This window comes from Cavia porcellus, unplaced genomic scaffold, assembly GCF_034190915.1.
Source record: "Cavia porcellus strain 051 isolate PalLab524CR breed Dunkin Hartley unplaced genomic scaffold, mCavPor4.1 scaffold_6, whole genome shotgun sequence".
Lineage (NCBI taxonomy): Eukaryota > Metazoa > Chordata > Mammalia > Rodentia > Caviidae > Cavia > Cavia porcellus.
In genome coordinates this window covers 46,942,750-46,961,585 of record NW_026947489.1, presented here as the reverse complement: position 1 = coordinate 46,961,585, position 18,836 = coordinate 46,942,750, and the positions used below count along the sequence as shown (strand labels likewise).

At 36.5% G+C, this 18,836-nt stretch overlaps 1 protein-coding gene across 8 annotated transcripts in view; it reads right to left on the bottom strand.

Moving 5' to 3' along the window:
* Nucleotides 1-18,836, bottom strand: part of Luc7l2 (LUC7 like 2, pre-mRNA splicing factor) — an 84,402-nt gene that overhangs the window by 52,807 nt on the left and 12,759 nt on the right. For 5 of the 8 annotated variants that reach the window (XM_063250580.1, XM_005006103.4, XM_023567454.2 and 2 more), the window contains 2 exons: nt 16,024-16,094; nt 14,364-14,458 (listed from right to left, as the gene is read on the bottom strand). In XM_063250580.1, the coding sequence (XP_063106650.1) occupies nt 14,364-14,458; nt 16,024-16,094 (166 nt within the window). The remainder of the gene's footprint in view (nt 1-14,363; nt 14,459-16,023; nt 16,095-18,836) is intronic. The other 3 variants (XM_003475501.5, XM_003475503.5, XM_063250581.1) reach the window with 1 other exon arrangement.

Here is an 18,836-nt window from a genome sequence, read left to right as displayed (position 1 = left end):
CATTTTTGTGATCTAGAAATACATTGTTATGAGTTTTGTCTGTTTTAACATTTTTGGTGCTGGTTAAATTATATGCAATAAACATGTATGTTTCTTACAATCAGAAAAAAAATTCATGAAACTAATTTTTGAGAAAAAAATTTGTGCAGTAGGAACAGCTTATGCAAATTTTACATCAAAATCAAAAAGAAAAGCTATGCACAATGATGTCTGCCTGTATAATCTCAGCTACTCAAAGGGACAGGAGGGGCCCAAGTTCAAAGCCAACCGGAACAACTTAGCAAGACCCTTCTTGTCTCTAAAAAAAATTCTAATAGAAAAAACACTGGCACTATATATTCAAAAGCCTGAATCTGGACCCGTATCTTTCAACGTGTATTAAACTAAAATCAAAATGGGTTAGAGATCTAAATATTAAAACTGAAACGATCTTTTGAAGATAAAATAGGTACAATGCTTGAAGAACTAGGCATAGATGTTCTGAACAGAACCCCAATACACAAGAAATAACATCAAGAATCAAAAAATAGGGTCATATTAAATAAAGAAGCTTCTGCACAGCAAACCACCAGAGTGAAGAGACCCTACAAAACAGAAAACAATTTTTACCAGCTACAACCCAGACATAAGACTAATATCTAGTATAATGAGCTCAAAAAAATTAGACCCCCCCAAATAAAAGATCTAATAAAAAAGTAGGTAACTGAAATGAAAAGAAACTTTTCAGAAACACAAATGGCCAATAAATACAAGAAAAAAAAAAGCTCAACTTTGCCGGCCATAAATAGAAATGCAAATTAAAACAACATGGAGAGAGACTCTGGAGAACATGGCGGACAGACAACAGCAACTACTGAACGCTCTCTAAAGGCTCGGCTCAGAGGCCAGGAATGATGCGGACTAAGGAGATACGAACCAGTAGAGATATGCTCTGCTGACTCAGGAACGAACTGGGCTGAGAGAAACCAACTTGGAATACAGTCCTGGCGCTAAAATAGGAACAGAAAAATCTCGGTGTGGAGGCTCGACTCCGCGCCATTGGAAACCGCGGCTTGGATTTCCCGCCGCGCGGCGGCCGGCCACCTCCACAGCGGCTCAGCAAGGAGAGACGCGACCCCCAAGCTCTGGGAACGGGCGTCTGGGAACGGTCTCGGAAACGCGATGGGCAGGAAGGAAGGCTGACTGGTGGCGAGGTGAGCAAGGAACTGACTCCCTACCGCAGTCTGACTCCAGCGGAGGATTTTCTGGGCGCGGGCAGTCCTGTAAGAGCAGGGCGCGGTGGCAACTGCAGCCGCGCATTTCCCTCTCGGACGGGATTGGTGAAAGGTGCCTGGCCGGAGGGACGCTGCTCGCGGACTCCCTAGGCTGGCCTAGCCCAGATCCCAGAGCCTGACGGTGGCCCGGAGGAGCGACCGACTTCCGCGTAGGCTGCCTCCTCCGCAACTCCCTGGGGCGCAGCGGTGAGCAGGAACAACTAGCCAGCGCAATTTGATCAAGCTGTGGCTGACAGGCAGGGAAGCCGGGCCTCCTGTGTAAGATTACATTTTATAAGGAACAGAAAATATGGGGAAGGGAAGCAACAAAAAAGGCTCCTCGACCCCCAATCCTGAGAATCAGGCAATAGTGGACACTGTACCAACAGACATTAAGCGCCATTTAGAGAGCCTCATAGACCAATTCAGGAATGAAGTTATCAATGACCTGAAGCTAGAAGTATGCAGAATAGTTAGAGAAATGCTAAGCACCACCCAGGAAAAAGCAGATGGTGAAGTGGAAGAACAGAAAAAGAGGGGAGAATTGCTTGATGGAGAAAACAGAGAAAGCATTGAGTATGTGAAGCAGGTGCAAAGGGACTATCAAGAAATCAAGAAGTATACCCAAGACTGGCATAACAGCTTGAAAGAAACTAAGGACAGACTATCTGAATTGGAGGGCAGACTTGAAACATGGGAGAATGAAATGAAAAACTTCTTAAAAATAACAAAGAAACACACAGCAATAATACAAAGACAAGAAGATGATAAGAGGAGCCATAACTTAAGGATTAAGAACATAAAAGAAGAAGTAGGGACACAAACAAGTGAACTACAAAAGCTACTCACAGAAATAATCCAGGAGAATTTTCCTAATTTAGCAAAAGGTAAAGATACTCAAATGTATGAGGCATACAGGACCCCAGCTACCTACAACCCTAACAGAGAAACACCCAGGCATATAATAATAAAAATTCCAGAAATTCAATACAAGAACAGAATATTAAAAGCTGTAAGAGACAAGAAACAGATCACTTACAAGGGAAGACCCATCAAAATTACAGCAGATTTCTCTTCACAAACCATCAAATCACGAAGAGCATGGGGAGAAATAATTCAAGCTTTGAAAGATAATAATCTACAGCCAAGATTGAGATATCCTGCACAACTGTCCCTGGAAATTGATGGAAAAACGAGGTGCTTCCAAGATAAAGAGGAACTGGGGGAATTTGCAACCACCAATCCAACCCTACAGAAAGTATTGCAGGATATTCTAAAAAAAGAAAAATACAAAGAACCCAGAAATAGGGGCGGGGAGGCCACAACGAATAGAGCAGAGACCAAAACGAAGAAGACAAACTGACAGCTACTGACAGAAAAAGAGCTCAACAGAAATGAGACAGAGAAGATTGGATGATAGGAACAGCTTTTTTTGGAGAAAATGACATCTTAATAGGTAATGCTGATTTAGTACCATCTTGTTTTGAAGTCTCATCTAGCTTTTGTTCTTCTGTCTCCAATGGTCTAAAACAGGTTGTATCTTATTGGATTTTACTATGTACGATAGTATAAGAAAAAACCTTTTAAAGACAAGGAGATTATACAGAGACCATTGCTCATTTTCTGTTAGTCGATTCTAAATACTCTATAATGCTGTTATTCTCTTAAATGGATTTACATTGTTTTGATATACTTAATGCTACAGTATATGAAGTTGTACTCAAGGACTTCAGGGAGGGAGTCAATATAGTAACTATCTTTGGGTCAGGATTAGCTCGTGGTGAAACACTATTCTGCTTAAATGGTTATGTTTTGATCTGCCCTGTTTCGCTGTTATGCCCTCTTTTTTTCTCAATCTCCACTCCATTATTTACTTTTTTATTTTTACCCATTTAATTACAGGGAAAAATATAGCAGGATATAATATAGTAACCCACTTTGACTTTCTATTATCTCGATTTGAAGCCCTGTATTACTCTCACCATCTTGTTTTTGACTGAGGTTCCTATATTCTGTTTTGCTGGATAGTATCAGGTTCGAAAGTTTAGGCATCAGCTGAGAAGATAATGAGATTCATTATAACGCCCATTCTTGTTGACTTTTATCTACTTTTGAAGACCTACAATGTCTCCAATGTTTTGGTTTTGTGGGTTTTATTCTTTACGGTTTTGTTCAATTGTATTACAACTAATGATATAGGCAATTCTATTAGAAATAGCGGGAGGCATTAGGGTAACCATTGTTGATCACCTTGTATTATGTTTTTATATTATCTATTATGTCCACCCTTTTGACTTGACCGATTCTGTTCTGTTATGTCACATTTGGTTTTACTCTCTTCCAAAAAAGCAACAAGAACCGTGGGAGCAATGAAACCTAAAATGTGTAATAGTCACTGTACAAAAGAGAGGAAAAGAAAGTGCTCTAAACTATATAACTGCATGTATATTTAAAAGTATAAGATAGAAAATGATATCACAGAGTTTTATTGGATCATTGAACAGAACTGTTTGCAGTATCATTGGTGGAATGTCCACTCTACAAGCTTTAATTTTGTGACTTGAACAATTATTTCTAAGATGGCAATATGTAATCCATTAACTAGTGATTTCCTACTGCGCATTTTTTTATTCTGTAAATCTGTATAACTTGTACCCCTTCACTGTTTTTTTTCTTTCTTTTATTTTCTCCTTAAATAAAAATTTAAAAAAAAAAAAAACACAACATGGAGATTCAATCTTACTGCTGAATGAATGGCTATCATCACAAAATTAAATAACAACAAATAATGGTTAAGTTTGCAGGAAAAAAGAAATCCTTCTACATTGTTTCTAGGAAATGTTAACTAAGTACAACCACTATAGAAACCAGTATGGTGATTCCTCAAAAAACTAACACTAGAAACTCCATTTGATCTAGTTATTTCTCTGAGTATCTTCCTGATTAAAGACATCATATTAGAGTGATGCACATATATCCACATTTGTAGCAGCACAATTTGTAATAGCTGAATCTTGGCAATAGCCTACATATTCACCAACAGATAAATGGGTAAAAATGTGGCATTTATAGATAAAAGAGTACATCTTTGCTATATAAGAAAGGATAAATTTTGGGTCATTTGTAGAAAAATGGATCCACCTCAGAATCTATCATGTTAAGTGCAATACATGATTTTACTAATCATGTATTGCAATACACAGATTTTACTAATTTTACTAATCACATGGCTTCTTCTATATAATCCCAAATTATAAATAAATTAAAAAGCAACATAACCTTCAGCAAGCAAACCCAGTCTAGGAAGCAGCACCATACACAGAGCCCCACTGGACTAGAACAACCAGAGACCTAGCCTCTGCCTGTGAGTCAATGCCATTTGAGGGGCCCAGGGTAGAAAAAACAGAAGACTCATTAATGTTCCCAGACCCAGTTTGGGAAGCAGTGCCATGTGCAGAGCCCTGCCAGACTTGAACAGCCAGACCCTAGCCCCGCCATGGGTTGGCAAACAAATACCATCCCATAGCCCCACAGTCCCTCCACCCCTATACCTCTGTAAGCAATCAGCTTAAAATGCAATTGGATGCCTATGCTGCTTTTGTTTTTCACTAACTTTGCAGGTCCTAGAGCCAGTGGTCTGATCATGGGTTCAGAGGATAGCAGTATGCAGTGTGACATCTAGGGGGGATCTCCTGCTGAGGACTGCAGCCATTGCTGATTCCCTATGGTCTTGTTTTGGAAATCCTTTATTGTTTCAATTGTTTTTTTGTTGGGTTTTATTCTCTTTTGTTTTGTTTATGTCAAATCCAATAGCAGGAACAGCTATTTCAAGGATAGCAAGATATACTATGGTAGCAATTTTAGATTTGCTATTCTTGTTTTGAAGTTCTTTATTGCATTCATTGTCTTGTTTTTATTGTTTCTATTCTATTCTGTTTGATTTTTTTTATGTTTTAAAGTTATTTGCAGCTATTTTGAAGCCATCAAATGGCATTATGGCAATTATTGTTGATTGTGTAACGCTTTTAGGTCTGTATCTCTTACATTGGTTTGTTTTGACTGGTTTTATTGTTTTATCCTCTTTAAAATAAAAAAGCATCAACATAAAAGACAGAAAATAGTAAACAGAGAGCTAGATCTCTTGCAAATGAAAAGGGAAACAAAACATGGAAGAGGAGGGAAGGAGATGTACAGAGAATTATGCACATACACTAATTCCTCATGATGCACTATAAACATGCACTAATAAAAAACTAGGGGAAAAATGTTTTTAAAAAGCTGGGAAGATAGCTCAGCATTCTCGGGGGTCCACCTCCAGTACTGGGAGAAATAAAAATCTTATTATAATAGAACAATTCAAAGATGTACATAGCAAAGTTTTTAATGTCATGTTACATATCAAAAACAAATACAGGACTGGAGATTTAGCTCAGCTACATAAGCACCTGCCTTGCAAGCAGGCAGTTGTGAGTTTGATCACGGTACCAATAAAAAAGAAAAAGACAAAACAAAAAAAACCAACAAGTTCATGAGTTCGTTTCCCAGTACAAAAAACCAGAAACACAGATATAAAATGTCATATAAGCATTTTTTTAAAATGTAGACTGGTGTGAGCTAGGGATGATGATGTACATTTGTAATCCCAGGCTGAGGCAGGATGATCACCACAGTTCATGGCCACAATGGGATACATTAAAAGTTCAAGATCATCCTGAATTACAGAGATCCTGTCTCAAAAGAAAAAAAAGGTGAAACAAAAAAAAATGTACACTGGTACTGGAAACCTCTCTATGACATGACAAATGATAAAAGACATTCAAACAATAAAACGCTATTTGTTAAAATAAACACAAACTGGACAGATGGAGCACACCTGCAATCCCAGAACTTTGGGAGGCTGAGGCAGGAGAAGCACAAATCTGAGTTTAAACTAGGCCAACTTGGTGACAGCAGGATCTTGTCTCAAATAAAAAAGGGCTGGGTATATAGCGCACACACATGCAAAAAATGCATAGAAAGCAGTATGAAAGATGAACACTCAATTGTGGGCAAAGATTAAGTATGGGAAGAGGGGTTCAAAGTATAACATATAACATTCACATTTTATGTTTTATACTCTTGGTCTTGAAGAATATTTGGTGTAGTATCAAAATACAATCAACTAAACACAATGGCAAGTCAGAAAACTTGTTCCTTGACCTTTTATTACCTATGTGACCCTGAGAAAGTCACGTCCTCTCTCAACTTAAGTACTTCAAGAACACTGAATGGCTCAAGCAAGATTTTTTGAAAGCAAACTATCAAGCAAGGCACAATGGCACGTGGCTGTAATCCCAGCATTTGAGAGGCTGAGGCAGGAGGATCACTGAGGGTTCAAGACCAGCCTGGGCTACAAAGTGAGCTCAAGGCCAGCCTGAACTGCATGGCAAGACTCTGACTCAAAAAACAAACAAACAGCAAGTTTTCCAAGAACTTATTTTTTGTATTGCCTACTATGGAATATAAACTCAATGAGGACATCTTAAAAAGGGGGGGGGGGGCGCTGGGGATCTAGCTCAGCGGCATAAGTGCCTGCCTTGCAAGCAGGCAGTCGTGAGTTCGATCCCTGGTACCGATAAAAAACGAAAAAGACCAAAAAAAAAAAAAAAAAGCTACCTCTATTACTTTCAGTATGTTTGGGAAGATTTACAAGAAAAGTAAATTTGATTTACATGGGGGGAAAAAAGGTAGAATACAGGCATGGTACACATCTGTAATCCTAGCATTTGGGAGGCTGACATGGGATAATTGCCATGAGTTCTAGGCCAGTCTGGAATATCTACTGAGTTCAAGATCTGTCTGCACAGTAAGACTGTCACCAAAAACAACAATAACAACACTACAAAGGCAGGAAATAGCACCAAATGTTTCAAGAGGAAAACAAATACTTCGTGTGTGGAGGACAAACAGGAGCAACTTACCAGAGAACCAGGTGATTTCTAGTTAGAAGAGAGGGAAAATGATGCTGAAAAAGTAAGAGTATAGGCCAGTTGTAATGACACACACTTATAATCCCAGTACTCAGGAGACTGAGGTAGGAGGATCAAGATCTGGGAAATCAACCTGAACTACAGAGCAAAATCCAGTCTCAGGAAAAACAAAAACAGCCCCATTCCCCCACCCACACACACACAAAACCAAAAACAGGACATAGAGTTCTTCTGGTCTAGAGGTTACTAGGTTTGCAGTCGCTGACTGTCCTGTGAAAGATGATAAAAATGAGTCTTGTGCACAATTCATTCTGCAGGTAAAGAATGACTACAAACAGAAATATGACATGATAAAATCTGTATTTAGAGACATTACCATTACCCGATGACTTGACATGAAGAGACCAGGAGAGCAAGAGACGCTATTACTACAACTCAAGAATAACATCATTGGGCTCAAATTAAAAGAGGAAGGTGAAAGGAAATAAAAGTTAAACTAGAGTACTAAAGAGAAGCAGAGTACTAAAGTACTAAAGAAAAGGACCTCTGAAGGTAACTGTAACACTATCTTTCTACAATTGTGCAAAACAAGCTTAGAAAGACCAAATATTTTCCCTAAGAACAAACTAATGACAGACAACAGAACACAAATGTGAACAGGTCTTTTTATGCAGTTCAATAACTGCATAAAATTCTTTCAATAACTGTCTCTCAATTATTAACTAGGGGCTGGGGATTTAGCTCAGCGGCATAAGCGCCTGCCTTGCAAGCAGGCAGTCGTGAGTTCGATCCCCGGTACCAATAAAAAAGAAAAAGGACAAAAAAAATTTATTAACTAAGTGGAAATAAAGTGTGGAGAGGGACAAGACACGGGAGTTTTTCAAGGTTTCAAATATCTCAAGGATGAGAACAAAGGTACTAGTAAGAGAACTCACTAAGCAAATGAAAGACTTTTTTGTGAAAAATATCTTCTTTCATTCATGCTGAATTTGCCTTAACAGCAGGAAATGCTGGTAGGAGTGCCTTGTATGATACACATGTGTTGGTATGTTCTAAAGGCTTTCTTTTTCCAAGCAGAAAGTCTTACATATTCAGTAGCTCAAATTTTTCTGGGAGAGCATCATTAAAAAATCATGCAAGAAAGCAAATTCTAATCTCTGTCAATTAACAATGGAGACATTCAAAAGTACTCCTAAGCAGCAGTGTCACCTGCAAAATCATAATGGATAGTTGAGGAGAAAAAAGCATGTTTAAGAACATGAATTTCTAGAGAAATGTGACTTAATAAGATAATAAGAACTTTTATCACACTCAAACTTAAAAAAATCTTCCTTTACATTAACCCCACCATTCTCCTTTTAAAACTGCCTTAGCTATTGTGGCTTTCTGCATAGCAGTTACCCTACTTTCTCCAGGGTGTCCTTTTATTGCTTTTTCTCTTGTTTCTTAGCCCAAAAGTGCTCTACACAGCCAGTTATTCCCTCTTTCTTCACTTTTCAAATAAATTCTCACTGATATTAAAAAAAAAAAAAAAACCTCAATCAGAGCAACAATTCTATTTTCATATAATCTGGCTTTAATTCGATTTTTTTTTTTTTGGTACCAGGGATCAAACTCATGACCTAGCACTTGCCAGGCAAGTGTTTGTGCTGCTGAGCTAAATCCCCAGCCCTTTAAATCTTCAATTCATTTAATTATACTGTTTAGTTTGCTCAGAATAATTCCATTTATCTCTTTATGTTTTCTAACACTATCCTACGATAGTGACAGTAATAATTTACAAGGAATGCACTGGACATCAATATTGCTAAAATATAATATGAGAAAGTATAAAACCATGATCAGACATGCGATTTCTTTTTTTTTTTCTTTTTTCTTTTTATCGGCCGGGGATCGAACTCACGACCGCCTGCTTGCAAGAAGAGAGTGGAGACAAACAAGTACAGTACCTATTTAGTAGTACAGAGGAGGTACAATAATATACTGGAGTCTGAAGATTAAATGGCTAGCAACTAAGGCAATTATGTATAGTAAATGAGGCAGGATTTAAATTTGAAGACAGAGAAAGGATATTTTAGGCAGAGAAAAAATGTGAAGCATGCTGAGGAAAGTAGTAAATCCAGAAGCCCAAAATGCTACTGGGTTTTAGTTTTCTACCATATACAATATGAAGCTGCCATAACTTTCTGTGTAGGACAGTACGTGGCGAATTAATGTTTCCTCAGAAATAACTAGCTTTAAGTCATCTTTCTTAGGAAAGATGCTTTTGATTCCTCTCTTCCCTATTCTGTAAAATGTTAGGACTGCAGATCACAAGAGGTGGGGTTTTCATTTTTTTAAAAAACATTCCTCATGAATGTAAATTTGTACTATTTAACTGAATATTCTTGGTATAAAATCTTGTCACATGTATGAAAGTAAAAAAGATCTCTATTTTTAAAAAAAGGACTAGGTTCTTCTCAACATGCAAATGTCTTTGAATGTCACTTCACTGAAAAGGTTCCTTACAACCACCTTGTCAGAGTGGCCCCTTGCCTTGGCCTCTGCCTTGACAGATGCCAGGCACTGAACCCCTAACCATGCTATTCTGCATAACATTCCTGACCACCTGAAGCCACTCCTTCCCACACTGCATAGCATGTTTCCTGTATCCGACTGTTAGTTCCTATCATCACAACAGAAACTCATTTCCACTTCAGTGTCTCCACCACTAAATCACAGCACATGGCACACAGCAGGTACAAGTCAAATATTCATAGAAATGAATTGACCAGCACCACTCTCAAATGAAAGCTAATCCAATCTTTTTTGTTTGTAGAACTAGGGACTGAAAGTAGGACCACTGTGCACTGAGTTATACTTGTAGTCATTTTTATTTTGAGACAAGTTCTCACTACAAGTTAAATCACTTCTTGAAAGTTTTAACTTTTACATTTAAAATTATTTTCTTTTATTTAATCAAGTACATTCATTTGCTGAAGAGATGACTTCAGGGGACAGGAGGGAGAGAAAAGAGAGAGATGAGAGGAGAAAGACAAGTGAGAAGAGAGAAGAAGGGAGGAGAAAAGAGAAGAAAATAGAAGAGACAAGACCCTATTCTAGATGTTGGGCAAATAACACTGAAAAATATAATCACCCTGTCAAAAAACACATTCTGGGCTGGGGGTTTAACTCAGTGGCATAAGTGCCTGCTTGGCAAATGCAAGGTTTTGAGTTCAATCTCCAGTACCCCCCCCCAAAAAAAAAAACACATTCTATGGCTAATTTAAAAATTTTTGTGTAGATCTATTTCTTACCACTTATTCTGCTTGTCTTTATTTTCATGGCTCTTTTAAACATGCACTCTCAAAAAGACCAGTGATTAAGCTATCCTTTGAATAAAATTCAGAACCTACTTGGGCACCATAATACCAATTCAGAATTTCTGACAATGAACACTACCACATCTAATCATTTCTAAAAGACAGAAAAGAGTTGGGTGGTACAAACCTGTGGTCCCAGTTACTAGCGAAGCTGAAGCAAGAGGATTCCAACTATAAGACTAGCCTGGGCAACTTACTGAAATTCTGTCTCAAAATAAAATTAAGAGTTGGGGCTCAGGGGTAGAATGTTTGCATAGAAACATGTGCCAAGACCTTGCATTCAATCCCCAGTATTGTCAAAGAAACAAACAAACAAACAAAAAAAAATCATGCTTCTTAAAAAAAAAAAAAAAAAAAAATCACCGTCTGCCTAGCAAGTGCAAAGTTCTGAGTTCAATTCGCATTACTCCCCCTAAGTCTTAACTCAAAGACTGTTTCTTTGTTCTACATTTTATACCTCCCTGATTAAGTTGTTAGTTTAAGAATTAGTCATGGGGCTGGGGATTTAGCTCAGCGGCATAAGCACCTGCCTGGCAAGCAGGATGTCATGAGTTCGATCCCCAGTACCAAAAACATAAATAAATAAGTAAGTAAGTAAGTAAAGGTCATGAGCAGTCACATTACCACAACTGTCAGGTTTTGAAGATACTTCAACTCCTGTGACAACTCTAATTACTCTCACAAAAAAGATCCTAATTCTCAAAACTTTGTATTCTTAAGGAGCATCACAACTACTGTGAACCACCCATATTATAATTCTACGTATCACACTGCCAAGAGAGATTTGTTTCCTAGAGTCCCCTCTGGAAGTGCCTTTATAAGACTTTGCTTTATCTATTTACCATATAATCTAAGACATTATCATTTTTAAGCCTCATCTTTATGTTCCATACCACAAGAAAAATGCTACTCAACAGTAATTTTCTAGCCATGCACAGTGGTTTGCGCCTATAATCCTAGCACTCCAGAGGCTGAAGTAGGAGGACTGCTCAAATTTGTGGTCAACATGGGCTACCTAAATTAGTTCAAAGGCCAGCCTGGACTATATAGTGAGACCCTGTCTCAAAAAAAACTGAACAGAAAAAAATCTGTAAAACATGCATCTTAAATTTTATGATAGGAAAATACTGTCTTTTTTTTGAGACAGCAATCCTCCAGCCTCAGAAAGTGCTAGGATTCACCTGGCTCAGAGAATTTAAAATCTGATAAAATGTGCATTTTATAATCAATCCATCAGTAAGAACGTTACAAAAAGGCCTAAGACCAACGATCCATGGTCTTTAATTAACAGAGACAAAAGTATGAATTCCCTACAGAAGCCATGCATAGTGGTGCACATCTGTAATCCTAGCTAATCCACAGAGGCTGAAGCAGAAGGATTTCAAACTCAAGGTCAGTCTGGGCAACTCAGTGAGATATCTCAAAATTATCTCTTAGAAAAGAATTCTCCATGGGCATGGTGCATTCCTGTAATCCCAGCACTCAGGCGGCTGAGGCAGAAGAATCGCTGTGTGAGGGCAGCCTTTACAGAGTGAGTCCAAGAATAGCCTGAATTACAAAGCAAGACTCTGTCTCCAAAAAAAAGGGCCAGGGATACAGCTCAGTGGCACAAGCTCCAGCCTCACAGGCACAGAAGTTGAGTTCAATCCCCAGTACCATAAAAGCAAAATAAAGTAAAATAAAAAGTCCCTACAAAATAGAAAGCCTGATGGACAAGACTATAGATAAGATAATTTGTGTTTGAAGAATATCAAAATGTTACTAATTGTTAAAGCTGAGTGATAAATATTAAGTCCATGAGTGCTTAGACTATTCTCCCTCTGCTTATGTTTTTTCCTCTGCTTACGTTTGAGATATCAAATGTAAGCTTTAATGAAAGCATCAGAAATGTTTTTCAAAAATTGAACATTGATTCCAATTTTACTTCACATCAACAGAGCTGAATGACTTTGATATAAAGTTACTAATTTCCAATCTATAACTATGAATGGTATACCTCCCACAATTCTTTTAAAAAATAAATGAGGGCTGGGGATATAAAACAAGCATAGAGTACTTGCCTAACGTGCTCACGACCATAGGTTCAAAGGGAAAACTTAGCTTCATTATATAAATCATCAAATGCAAAGCATATTGCAAAGTTAGATTTTATTATTTATGTCATACTACAAAAATTATAATAGGTCAAAATTTTGTATGGTTAATTTTAGAGTATTAAAAAGTTAAAAAAAAAAAAAAAAAAAGCAAAATTCTGCCATTTTACTAATGTACTCTAAATTTATCTGAAGTGAGAATTTAGAGCCTTTATATAAAACCACTTTGGGTCAGGGATATAGCTCAGCAAGAAAGTACCTGCCTGGCAAGCACAACATTCTGAATATGATTTGGGATACCAAAAATTTTTAAAAAAATTACTTAGTAAATGTGGAAATTTTTATAGTATACAATTATAGATTTCAAATGCATTACAGCCCAGCAGAAAATAATTTGAGGAACTAAAAGAATAGATGTAAGAGGCTATTGTCCGATATTATAAATCACAATCCTAATCAGAAACAATATTTAAAAAAAAAAACAAAACAAGATTTCTTTGTGGTATTGAGCTTTCAGAAGAACATTTAAAAACAAATTTATTAACCATAATACACTTTCAACTGTCTTTGAAAACAACAGCAGTACTTCTTGTTGTATATCCCTGGATAGTTTTCTGTTTGAGATATGCCCTTAATTTAATACTTCTTACCAAAACAAACCACTCATTTAGACATCTGTGGCTAAGGGAGGAAAATCATTCCCAGAGGAAATTTTTTCTTAATTTCAGTCATTTTTTGCAAATGAGAAATAAAGCCAGCTCAAGATTTAGCCCCTACTAGCTCCCACTATCATAAAGTACAGCTCTCAAAATCATTTCAGTCAAATCCAAAAGCCTAAAGAGTTAAATTTTTGTTCCATTTTAAGCACGACCACAGTCAAGTGTTATATTTTCTAAATTTAAAATGATACTCCATCTGGGCATGGTGGTATCCTCCCGTGATCCCAGCACTCTAGAGGCTAAGGCAGGAGGACTGCTGCAAGTTCAAAGTCAGCCTGGATGCAAAGTGACGTCAAGGCCACTCTAAACTCCACAGTAGAACATTGCCTCAAAAAGACAAATAAGGGCTGGGAATTTAGCTCAGTGGCATAAGTGTCTGCCTGGAAAGTACGAGGTCATGAGTTCAACCCCTAATACCAACAAAAAAAAGCAAATAAAGTAAAATACTCTAAGATCAACATATCCACAGACAAAATCTAAATTGAGACTGATGTACAGGAGCTAGCAAGACAATTTTATGTGACATTACTCTCAAACTAAACTGTACAGATTTCAGTATTAATATTTTTCTCACTGATTTCACAATGCAAATGTGCATAAATCTTAACAAAAATGTAAATTACTTTTGGGTAAAACTCTCCATTTAACAGTAAAATTTAAAAATCAATTATTTCTAAACTAAAAGTGTAATGCTGTACAATATCCTTACTATCTCTGTATTCCAAATAAGTGCTTTTAAAAAACTGTTCTGAAGAATGGAAAAAGGATACAATCAATTAATTCTGTGAGGAAATCAATTATTACAGATTTAAATTATCAATCTAAGTAAACAAACATAAGGGATACAAACCCCTCCTCTGGCAACTATTTAAAATACTGCTTAATAATTTAACAAAAAAATTAAAACCTTGTACACAGTTCATCTCTGTAGTATACCAGTAATCAAATAGATTTAATGAACACGTACGGTTCCAGAAAGGACATCATGGGGGCAACAGTTGAGAAGGTGGCTCTTGCATACTCTGTCATCACTGAATTTGATCCGCTGACGAGTAGTGTCTCCTGTAATATAGAAAAGTTAATAACACACAAGGTTAGACAATTGGAAAGTATTTATTTTCTGAGAGCCCTAGTATCACTAGCTTTTTATGTGTGGCTATACACACACACATTTATAAATCAGGTCAAGAGGGATTAGCTTTTGTATAACATCCTATAGAAAAACTACTTTAGACAACATGCAGTTGCAGTATGGGTACTGCACATGTAATTCAAACAGTCAAAGTGGGAAAGCAATGCATTCTGTTAAATAGAATACTTCAGGAAAGCATAGGATTTTAGAGCAGGAATGGACTTTAAAAGTTTATCAAGTCCAACTCCTTCATATTGCAGATGAAGAAAACTGAGGCCCCAAGAGGTTAAGCAATTGCAGCAGACCCACTAAGAGAGTTTCTACTGGAATTCAATGTTCCCTTCTTGACAGTAAGCATTGATTTATTTTGTAATTATTTACATTAATTGAAAAACATAGAAAATAATCTTGCAAACATTGCATACACACTGCGAATCCCCACTGAACCCCAGACGCCATTTCTTCCACTATTTTGTTCCAGCTGAAGTGTCTCCCTTTTGCTGCTGAGAGGAGTTAGAGAGGGTAGAATAACGCATTTAAGAGCGTACAAACCTGGAAGAAGGACTTACACACCAGTGAAACAAAGGCACATTGCCTAAATGAAATGTTAACTTTCTAATGCCTCCAAAGGTTCCACAGCTCCAAGTTTTATGTGGTCTGTGCTATATATTGCCAAACTGGGTACATTTACATTTATTCTGTCTTCATATAAAGCAAAACACCTCCAAAGCAACAGAAGCATCCAACCTGCTTATCTAATGTGGTATCTACTCAAAATTTTAAGGAATCTATGAAAAAGAAAGAGTAACTAGCTCTAATAAAAAAATATGTGTTATAATTTTTTGCTTAGAATCTCTGGGGGGGAAAACAAACTCATAAGGATGTTTCCTCTTTCTATATAAAATTATAATCCCTAAAAAACGGTGTTTTATTTTAGCCTTAAATTGGTATCACCATTAAAAACGAAAACCTACTGGTGAATTACTGAAGCAAAAACTATTGGTACCAAGAGTGCATAAATATACCTCTACAGCTGACAATGCCTGGAGCTCTCCAAAAACTTTCACCTAGGAAGTGATTCAGTCATTCAAATTCATTTGTGTTTTCACGTGTGACAAAAAAAGGTTAAAACTTCACCTTTCAAATACTCTTATATTGAAGAGCTTAAATTCAATGAAAACACTGTGGGGTTAAATGCTGTTCACATTGTTCTACCTTGGTTAAAAATATTTAAAGAATATTTTAATTTGCAACTGGGTATACACATTTAAAACAAAAATTTACAGCTAAAATGATAGCTTCAGAGCAGTTCAACAATAGGTTTTCTAGAGGCTAGTCTCTAGTAGGTTATTTTTGACACAATTTGGAATAATTCATTTAGTGTTCACGCCTGCTACTATAATAAAAGTTATTTTGATGGTCCCTTTTTCCTTTTAAACACAACTGCTTTTGTTCCACATTCATTAACACATCTGAAAAGTTAGTGATAACTCACGGCTCGGCGAATGCGGGGCCTTTCTGACACTCCCTTGCAGATTGAAGTAGGCAGGCATAGATACATTGAACCTTTACAAATAAAACAAGGGGCCAGATTGTTCAGTTTGTATAGAATAGACTCTGCCAGCAATTTCAATACAGCATCTAGAAGTACATGTTGACTGAAGATTCTTGTATATGAAAACAAAAGTGAACAAAATCAAAGTGTATTAATTTTTTTTGATATTGATTTAACAAGTGTAACCCTAGAGAAGACACCTAACCACAAGTAAAAGTCCAAGGTCAACTGAGGTTTAAAGGAAAAGTTTCTTTAAAAGCGTAAGATAATTAAGTACCTCAACTTCATGTTAGGATGGCACTGTGATAAGCTCACCAGAATGTCCAAGCTACATAGTAGAGACTTTGTTTCCTATCACTTAAGGAAAAAAAATCTTTTTTGCTTTAAATCTGTACCCTAATTACATTAAAGGACTTTAAAAATGATAAATTTTTTTAAATTAGGAAAACAAAAAAAAATCTTACATAGCCAGGAGTCCCCTCACTATAAGTATCTATGCTATTTGGCAATGCAACAATAGTGCTTGTAAAACTTATGACTCAAGAGTATAAGCTAGGCCTTAGAAAAAAATCACATTAAATCTAATACTAAGGTATATGTGCCCTGAAGACACTCTTATCAGTTAAAATATGAACAATTGCAAATATGAATATAGCAAAAGCGGTAAGCTTTTTTAAAAAGAAAGTCTATAAATCTAAAGTTATTTAAAAATAACTCCTCACTGCAAGTGAAAGGCTGCTTCACAAACACCTGATAACTATAGCAAACATAATGAAAGCCATCAAGGATCATCCATTAGGGGCTGGGGATTTAGCTCAGCGGCATAAGCGCCTGCCTTGCAAGCAGGCAGTCGTGAGTTTGATCCCTGGTACCGATAAAAAACGAAAAAGACCAAAAAAAAAAAAAAAAAATTAGAAAAAAAGTATCATCTATTATAGAAATCCTTAAAAAAATGAATAAACCTAATTCAAGATACAGAAATACTCAGCAAGGGACTTAGCAAGTGAGGATCGTTCATTGATATGTTAAAAAGTTCTATTTAAAGGACTTTATCCGGATTGACATGTTTTGAAATTTTTGTTTGTTTTTTTTTCTTTTTCTCCTTGAAATAAAATGGATTTTTAAAAAATGAAAAAAATAAAATAAGGGACTTTAAGATTAACATTTTAATACAATTTGGCTATAATGCGGTAGTTAATACATTTACACAGGTTTATGCCATAAACGCCTCATTTGGTTAAACACAGAATTTTAAAATAGCAATATTGGCAATTTTGGTTTCCATCAAAATATCTGGCCCAAACCATGTTTTTCAAAAGAAACTAGATAAAACAGCACCCTCCCCCCCCCAAAAAACACTACAAACATGGAACAAATATGAAAGAAAGCACCTTAATAATACAAGGAAATATCTTAAGAACTCAATGCACTTCATTTCGGGGGGGGGGGAGATGTAGTCATATAAAAATAACTAAATTGTGTGAATTACTCACCTAAAAGACTTCTCATATAGCATCTAAAAAGAGGAGATTTACTCTGTCACACTGACATGGGCTTCAAATCACAGAATCCAACCTATCAGTGATTCTATTCTCTGTGCAGCAATGGAGTTACAGACAGCATACATAAGCACTGCTCTACCCTTCAAGGAGCCCACATTTCAGTAGACAAACAGGATACATAATTAACAATTAGTGTGAAATGCATGTTTTGAATAGACAGTAAAGAATTTTAAAACCAGAATGATCATCAACATTTGGAGAGGCTGAGAAAGGCTTCATGTAGTAAGCAGAAGCCAAAATTTGAAAAACAGACAGGATTTAGAGTAAAGGAAAAGAGAAGAATATTCCAACAAAAGTAGTATCTTTAACAAAGCTGACAGGCAAGGTTTGGGGATCAGTAAGTAAATCTTATTTGGCTTTGGCAAATGGACTCAGGTAGAGGAACAGCAAAATTGAGGCCAAAATAACATTTTGAGGGTAAAATTTACTGTCCTTATTTTCTCGTCCAGATTCTTAGTAATATAAACAAAAGTTTTTTAAAATTTTTAATGGTGCAGAGATTAATCAAGTTATTCAAGTCAATAACAAAAAACTGTCCTACCTACATAAACATGGTGACTCTGTCCTATAACCTCCACAATAATTAACTAGGCTTTGCAAATACTACCATGCCAAGTTTTTAGAATTAGAAATTTGATTTAAGCTGGGTATAGTGGCACACGCATGTAATCCCAATATTTGAGAGGCCACGGAAGGAGGTCCGTTGCAAATTGGAAACCAGCCTGGACTATGAAGTGAATGCAAAGCCAGCCTAAACTGCATAGAGAAACCATGTCTCAAAAAGACAAAAGAAATACGATTTAGAATTTTGGCAGGCAAAAGAGTATTTCATTTTAATAGAAGCATCAGAAGGTCTATTAATCTATTAATACTTCTTACTCTATTATCTCCCTCTTTTGTTCAAACTTTCATGGATATCATGAATTGAAACCTTTATTTAAAAACACTTATACAATAAAAGCTAGCATGCTTAGTATTTCTAACCAGGTCTTTCACCAACGTAATAGAGCCTGAGGTAGTACTGAATCAGACAACTTCACTTGGGGAATACAAACAGGCCAATCTAAAAAAGGGCTCCTGTCCCAACTACTCAATACTGCTCTTCTCAAAATTCCCCTTCAATCTCTTGATAGGGAAAAATAATCCCATTATATTTAGTAATACTGTCTTTTATGAACCTGCCTTTTCTGA